This window comes from Hemiscyllium ocellatum, chromosome 23 (assembly GCF_020745735.1).
Source record: "Hemiscyllium ocellatum isolate sHemOce1 chromosome 23, sHemOce1.pat.X.cur, whole genome shotgun sequence".
Classification (NCBI taxonomy): Eukaryota; Metazoa; Chordata; class Chondrichthyes; order Orectolobiformes; family Hemiscylliidae; genus Hemiscyllium; species Hemiscyllium ocellatum.
The window spans coordinates 42,648,235-42,656,844 of NC_083423.1; the positions used below are offsets into that span (position 1 = coordinate 42,648,235).

At 35.3% G+C, this 8,610-nt stretch overlaps 1 protein-coding gene across 3 annotated transcripts in view; it reads left to right on the plus strand.

Moving 5' to 3' along the window:
* The window catches only part of LOC132826763 (proton myo-inositol cotransporter-like), a 135,448-nt gene extending 127,249 nt beyond the window's left edge, over positions 1-8,199 (plus strand). Inside the window, exons 10-12 of one of the 3 annotated variants that reach the window (XM_060842943.1) lie at positions 4,211-4,360; positions 4,621-4,677; positions 4,999-8,199. In XM_060842943.1, the coding sequence (XP_060698926.1) occupies positions 4,211-4,360; positions 4,621-4,677; positions 4,999-5,015 (224 nt within the window). In that variant the 3' untranslated portion in view covers positions 5,016-8,199. Of the gene's footprint in view, positions 1-4,210 lie in introns of all 3 variants that reach the window. The other 2 variants (XM_060842941.1, XM_060842942.1) reach the window with 2 other exon arrangements.
* The last annotated feature ends 411 nt before the right edge of the window (positions 8,200-8,610 follow it).

Genomic DNA, 8,610 nt, shown 5'->3' on the forward strand with positions numbered 1-8,610 from the left:
CTGTAGGGAAGTGCAGTCTGTTGTACCACCACAAACCTGTCCTGCTTCCCAAGATCCTTACAGTGCAAAAGGACACTGGCTCACCTATGCATGAAATCTGATTCCAAAGATACAATATGAGGCAACAAACAAAAGGCATGTGTGACATGCTGTCAGCAATACCGACAATCATATGGATGTAGTCAAACAACTAGAAGCTTTTGCCACTATTAATATATTCCCCACTGAAAAACTGGCAAACACAAACTCAAGACTGAAGTTGATTCAGATGCTGATGCACACCTCCAACCACTTGTGACAGAATCTACTTTGTGTGTCCAGTTGTGCCAGGGAAGGCAGCATTCTGTGAAATGTAATTAGACAGCATATTTAGTCCAAGAGGAGTTAAATACCAGCATTCAATTCTGTGCTGTGATGAGGACGTGGCTTGTTGCCAGATCATTCAACAGTTTTAGGGGTCATGTAAAACAGTTCCAGGGTCAGAGATGTTTAGAGACAGATGTTGGTAACAGAATTAGCTTCTGAATTCAGTAGTAGTTTTAGCACTCTTAAAAGGAAGGGGTCAAAAGCACAGCACTGGATGACTGTACTGTTTGAACAAACTTAAGTTCTGGGATTTAATAAGAGTTTGAGTCAGGACTCAGAAGTAGCCCTAGGGAGCTGTGAAAGTGCTTTCTGGCTGGGATGCTATTTGGAGGGCTAGTGCGAACACTCAATGGGCCAAATGGACTTTTACTGCAGTGTAGGAATTCTGAGTCCAGGGCTTAATATAATTGTATTCGAACAGATTCAACTCAAAGTTGAAACTTCAAAAATGAAGCTGCATTGAAAGATCCATCATTTGATCCTCTCAGTGCAATAGTTCACCAACAAAAGAAATAGGGAATGGGACAATATCAAATATGATGGCATTATGTATCGTGTGCATTAGCACATGGCTGTTGTAGTTCTGTTATGTATGTGCAAAGGAAAGATGGCACAATGAGGGTTTGTTTGGACATAGAAAGAAATTCTGTCTCCAAAATTCCAACATTAGAGAAACTTGTCCTCATTTTCTGATGGACATTCATAAGTTATTCCAGCACAGTTATACAGAATTCCTATCATAATAGACTCTGAAGGAATTATCTGGGAAATTGAAAATTCTGCTACGCAAATCCACTTAACCTAGAAATAAGTGTTAATTCTAAGCATTCAAGACGCTTGAACAAAAATAGTTGATCAAGAAACGATGGATTGTTAAGTACATAATCGGTTACTCAGGAGTTAGACTAACTGACTCCACACTTAGTTCTCACAGCTGTGACTACGCCTCCCCAGATTACTTAGCATTTGGGAAGAAAATCTTCAATTCACAGGAGCAGAAAAAGGGTTGAAATTTCCACTCCGTGCTTTTTTTTTAAACGAAAAGAAAGCTTAACATTTCTAACAGGAGATTCTGATCAGGACTCCCTTCGGAAATGCAAATCATAATTCCATCCTTACCTGTGTCACTACACTTTCATCTCCCTTGCCACCTACAAAACAGAACCTCTCACCCGCCATCATCTCCATTCCCAAATCCAGATTCACCCCACCTCCCATGGACCTATTCTGGACCATCCAGTCCCATTTCACCCACTCCAGACTTGACATGCCTCTTCTTTCCACGCCTTCCCAACCCACCTCTTGTCCGGTCAGAGATCAATCCCTTCCCACCCATCCTAACCTATTTTAAACACGCATTGCCTACCAACTCCCTTGCCACCTTGCACCCAGATCTCTCACTTGCCTTATGTACTTATCATTTGAAAGTAGCTTATGTAATTTTGGACTTTTAAATTACAGCTGATTGCAGGCTCTATCTGAATTTACATAGCATCCATAACTAAATGGAAATAAATATGTATATTCTGGCAGCCATTGCAGAGACATGACTGTTAAGTGAACAAAATTAGGGTATGGTATTCCACCTTTTGGCACTGCGTGATAAAAGTCAGGATGGCATTATAGTCTGCATTTCTGAGGGAGAGCTGATTAGAATCTCCTGTCAAAAATGCTAAGCTTTCTTAGTTTTAAAAAAAAGCGGTGGAAAATTTTGTCCTTTTACTGCTTCTTTAAATTTGCAGTTTTTTTTCTCCAAGATGCCAAACGTTGCTGGTTATTGGTTAATTTTACTTGGAAAAGAAATCTGAAGAAATCACTATTTTCAGAGCACCATCTGGAAGATACTGCTACTTGAGGCTCCCTTTCAATCTCCATCAGTCAGATCTTTGCCAGTAGCATACTCCTGTTTTCTATGTATTGCTGATGATAGGACAAGCAAAATCTACATTCTGTTAAGAAGGATTCGTATTCAGTAAAAATTAAAAGCAACTCTCACTGTTGTACTAGTGGCATCCTTTATTACAGAGTTCTTGCACCACCTTCTTCCTAGTTTTGCATTCATCTGAAATGTCAAGTAGCCATGAACATTCAAGCTCTAATTTTGGTCACCTTACAATCACATCTCTGTAATGGCTGTCACAGTGTACATATTTGGTTCTGTTTGACGTAACCAGTCATCTATTCAGTTATGAATGCAATGTAAATTCCGATAAAGCCTGCAGTTCAGGACTGTACTTGGGCTTGAGTCTCTTCATTTCTGCAACCCAAGGGACTCTTTAAAATATGTACTGACATTGGCCTCTATGATATTGTCAGCATTAAACACGCCTTGTCCCACCCCTCCTCTGCTTCTCCACCCAACCTGCACCTCCTCCCCCATGTAATACTCATTTATGTGTGTTTGATTTCACAATCTATTACCTGTTCAAAGTTACAGGTAGTAAAACAATCATTTTGACTCAAGAATGTTTTGGAATTGGTCACTTTCATTTTTGAACTGATTAACCAAGTTTAATCAAAGTGTGATAGCGAAGTGTTTAAAAAGCGAGAAAAGTCAAATCGACAAAAAGTGGGTTTAAGAAAAAGGAGGATCCATGACCATACTTGGTTATAACAATAAAATTGAATACGATCACCTCTTGCGTCCAAGTTTAACAAATACAGGCTCAGCTGCTTAACCTTTCCTTATAAACCATTCAACCAATGATCAGTCAGTGATCTTTTACTATTTTAAACATATTACTCTTTAAATAAGGAGACTAAACTATGCATAATACTCAGCATGCCCTGGACAGTTGTAGCTTGACTTCCTTAATTTTACACTCACTCCTTCTTGCAATTAAGGCCAAAATTCTGTTTGTTGTTATTATTTGATAAACTTGAAATGCATTCAGTGATTGTGTCCAAGCAATATTTACTGAAATGTTGAATTTTTATTCAGAAAGTCAGTCGCATTTGAAGGCTAACCAATTTATGTTAATTGCTATTATGGCAGTCTGCCAGCACATCCCTGCCTTTGGCTTCATTTGAAGGAGGCTGTTTGGGGTGTTTTGAGACTTTTAAAATACAATTGATATATTTCACATGCTGCCAAGGCTGAAATCCATCAGATGGATGCAGTTGACCTTCTAATGGATCAGTCTGTATCTCACTGACTCCCTTTCTCCTCTTCCAACTGCAAATGCCACAGGGTCATAACTATACATTTATGCCATCCAATGCAAGGATTTCCATCCATAAAACTGGTCTGGCAGTTTTTAAACTTCCTAGCCTTCAGGAACATGCCTTGATCTTGAGGCACTCTCTTCTATCTAGATCTCTGTCCATTGGTACTGCCAGCAGCCCAAAACCTTTCTGTTCCAATTAGCTATGTCAGCTGTAGAGTCCATATGCTGTGTTTAATTAAGAGGTGATCTCTTAATTAGTTCCTTCCTCAATTTTCTTGGTCTTTTCATTAGCATTTCTGAGTTCTCAGTCTGTATTTCATCCTCTCAGCAGGATTGAGAACCAGAACACAAACTCAGCCCACTTCTTGTTAGTTCATGCATTGCATTGTCAAATTTCAGGCTTTCAAAGCAATTTAAAAATGTTAAATCAACTGCAACAATTGCAGTATTTTCCTATCCTTAATTTTAAAACTTTCTTATTGTTTTATAAATTTTCGTTGCATTTGACTTACTCAGGCTTACAGCTCACGTTATTATTGTAAGCACTGAACGTTGTGTCAGTGCTACGCTGGGTGAATCAGTGCAGAGACTCTTCATTGTAAATATGTGTTCAGTCAAATTAATTTTCATCCTTGTTTTGTATTGAAATATTTCACAAACTGCACTTTGTGTTTCAGGTGCTTTCTTCTTGTATTCTGGACTAACCATCTTGGGGTTGTTTTTCGTCTATGGGTGCCTTCCAGAAACTAAAGGATTAAAGTTGGAAGAAATTGAGAGTTTGTTTGAGAACAGGCTTTGCACATGTGGCCTTTTGGACTCTGATGAAGGTCGGCACATTGAATATATTCGAGTGAAAGGAAGCAATTATCATCTTTCTGATAATGATGCTTCTGATATAGAATGATATTCTGCTGTGTCTTTTATTATTCTTCTTATGAATCTGGGAATATTGGTGTCCATCTACCCTGTTTCTGGCTTGGTGTATGATTCTATAGTTAGATGCTCTTTCTGTTCTTAAAACATTCTATACTTTCAAATTTTCAAACTCCAGTGGGTCTTTGTAAACCATTGTACTTTTGTTTTATAGCTTCTAGTCCACTTTGTCAAAGAACTGAAAATGAAGATGACATTGTGTGGTACACAGGTGGGCAAACAAACACGTATTCTGAACTTTACTGATAACAGCACTTTGCTGTTGACGTTAGGTTCTGTGATGATCATTATGCTGAAGATAAAATGCAGTGTAAAATTGTTTAGAACATCCTGGTATAATGTTTTAGTCTCCAAATGTTACTCAAATATAACCTTTTTAAGTAAGGTAATTATATTAGCTTTGACACTGTTCTGGTACGTAGCAAGGTTAATTGCAGTAGCCTGATTATCCTGCATATTCTTTGAACAATATTTTGTGATGCATAGGAAGTTTATAGTTCTCTCCCTTTTGGTGCAAATGGATCTTACCTAGGTCTTCAAAGAAGTTGAGGAATTTTCTCAAGCAAGAGAATGATCAAGTTTATCATATTACTCCATTCTCATACATCTAACACTCAAATGCAGAGTGAAGCTGGCAAGAAAGGTTCTTGTCTAGCACCTTGGTAATGAATATCATATAAACCTAAGTTAATGTAGAATAAACCTTTAGCTTTGACAGAAGCAGGGGGTTAACAGAATTTAAAAGTTTACCTATTAATTGTGGACCAAAAAAAGGCATTTCCAGTGCCAAACACCACTGACATATAGTTCTTTGTGATTGATAAGTGGAAAACCCATTTTAACATAATTTATGTACATTTTTTTCGAAGTGGTTTTTCAGCTTTCTCTCAATTTAGTAAAATACATTTCACCACAATTGTCTTATATGTATCTTGCAACTATAGAACTGAACTCATTCATTAAATTACAAAGTAGATATATAATGCTTTTGGGATTTTATTTGGATCCTTTCCAGTGAAACGTATTAGTGGTGCCCAGATGCATGATTACAAAATCCTTTATTTTCTTAAGATCACGTGTTTATCTAGAAATACATAGTTTTAGCATGCAATTTGCACTGGTGATGGTGTTAATACTTGGCATATCTAACAGGATAGCACATGTGGCCTTTTAATGTTTTAACAGAGCCAACAATCATGTAATGGTGATGGTGCTTGTGAGGGTTTGTAGTTCAGATTGGAGCAGATTTTAATTGTAACAGTTCAAGTGTTTGCCCATAATTAATGGGGACTAGAGCATGCAAAATAGTACTCATTGGAACAGGGTAATCATTTTCATTTGTCATTTTCTACAACCTGCTTTCTGTGATCTGATTCATGTTTTGTTGGAAATGGAGGCTAGCCATCTAACTTAGCCTTTGATCAAAAAGTGGCTTGCTTAAGGTCAGAACTTTGGGCATTACATCATCCATTTTTCTTTTGTTGCACAAGACGCAAACTTACAAACAATTGTGAAAAACAGTCTGCCTTAATTGAGAACATTGAAGTTACTATGTTGCTTTACCTTCAAAGGTAGGTATTTTTTAAAGTATGGAATCAGTAAAATCAGTGTCAAAATATTGTGCAATAATTGGTTAGTTTTCTTCAGTGAGAACCAAGTACAACCATTTTGATGATTGGACTCCTTTTGGGCTTTCCAATAGATGCACTTGTGGTATTTGGCACCATTTTGTTAATCACAGTGTAGAAAATATACTCATTAAATTGATTTAATATCAGTTCAGATTTGATGAAGGACCCAGTAATTAGTGATGTGCAACAACAACATATTCTTGCTTCATTTGGCAAGGTGTTACTTAAAAATATACTTTACAGCATTATATGTAAGGAACCAAGCTTACCAAAAAAATCATTCCAATTAGATTTTTTGGTAGCATTTTATTAATTTTATATATTTTGTTTTATATTGTGTATTCACTTCAATGAGGTAGAACCAGACGATAATGTATCCCAGAATTCAGTCATTGTTTAAAGGAAAATCTTCAAAAGCATTAAAATAACACAGTTCAAACAGGAACTGATGTGTGTTCTACATAATATCCTCACTGTTGTACCAATTTGTTTTCAGCTTATAGATATATGGTATGTTTAAAAATATATAGTTTACTCCTAAAAATAAGGAATTGTAGGGTGATACTACAATTGAAGTGTAATTGGCTTACTAAGCTAGAATTGTACTTGGAATCCCAGACTAATTTACTAGTTTGCCCAGTTATTCATATGCCATGATTTGGTGCATGTTATCATGAAATTAGCTGTCTCAGTTCACTACCCCTGAAAGGATAATTTTTTTACAAATTTATTTTGGTGAAGAATGACATTGGCACTCGAGGTTAATATTTATTACGACAGTATCAGGGAAAGAATTATTCTGCAGTTATGTTTCCTATATTCAGAGTGCCTAATTGCTCAAAATTAAATAATCCTTACTTTCTATCCTTCCATGTTCATGGCAGCAATCTGTATATGCACAAAATTGCCTGCTCACTTAAGAAATCTAAAGGAATACATTAGCTACGTTTTTCTAAAAAGATAAACTAAGTTTGCCTACAATGTTAACAGGGAATAATCTGACTATGTTACAAAAGTGTATCAATTTTTAATGTTTTCCACTTGAATATTCTAAAATTTGGCCCAAGGAAACATGAATACTGTGTTCATATATCATGAGCATCTCTTGCATTTCGGTTGTCCATCCGATACATGACACAGTCAAAATGTATGAATGCTTCTATGTTGTACCAGTGTATTCATAGGTAATTAGATTAGTTTAATTGCTTTGATGATGTAATGTTGGTACGAGAAAAACCATTAAAAAATTATTAAATTAAAAGTTAGAGTTGCACATATTTTTCATAGAAGTATATGTGGATCTGTAGCAAATCTGTACTTGATTTATTTTAAAAATATTGTTATTTTAATGCACTAAGAAATGGCATACCTCCCTGAATTATGAATTTTGTTTCAGCATTGCATTGCAATGAAGGCATTGTAATACTTAGATAGTTGATATAAATGAGCATCTGATGGGACATTTACTAGATGATGGAAGCGCAACAATAACAGATTTTTGAAGAAATTTTGTCATTGGTTGAATATAATGGGATTGCCAAGGTAATCATTCTTGTGATCAAAGAATTGAATTCCAAAGCTTCATGAAAACAATTAAAAATATATAATAAATGCATCAATGAACAGTATTTACTAAGTTTGTAATGCAGGCATTTCTAATCACTTGTACAGCACTGTTCAATGCTTTCAGATGGTGCTAAAATGAAATGGACCAATAATCTGAGTCAATTAATTCTTCTGCTAATTATTCAACAAGCTTTTAACATTGTTTAAAATATCAAAAATTGACATGAACCAAGAAATCAAAACTGAATTTGCAATCCATAGCATTCAACTTATCAAACACACAAAAATGTTATAATTTTGTGAAATACAGATTAGATGAGGAACATATCACTATTGGATGTACTATTCAACTATCTTGGCAATTCTGAAAAGTGTTCAGTTTTTAATAGGTATTGAGGATGTCTATCTTTAGAGAGAACATAAATAAAACTTTATTATAATTAGAAATATTTGTAAAAATTAGTGTTGTAAAATTAGAGCTATATTTGTTACTTCATGTTATTGTACATGTTTTAATAGGTATACTTTCTATGAAATTATATGGATCGAGTTAATGGATTCTGTTGATTCATAAATGAACTGTAAAAGGAGAAAATAAATATTAACTGATTACCTACATCACTGTCATCTTCAAACTTAATCTGATAGCAATTTATAAGTTGTGAAACGTTAAAAATGTTGACGGCACTGCTATTGTGCAGGAGGACCTATTGTATTTAAAAATAACAAAACAAAATATGACCAAATATTTTTTCTTTTAAACCTGCAAAATTCACAATAGTTATGACATTCCTGGATATGCTAGCAAATGTGTGTTTCTTCTCCAAAATCCAATCCTCAGTTTTAATCAAAGTTTAGTGATTTGAATTCTTCTGTTCTTTATAATATTCATTGAATCGAAAGACAAGGAGAGTTTACAATAACATACTGTGCAAGGATGCTTTATT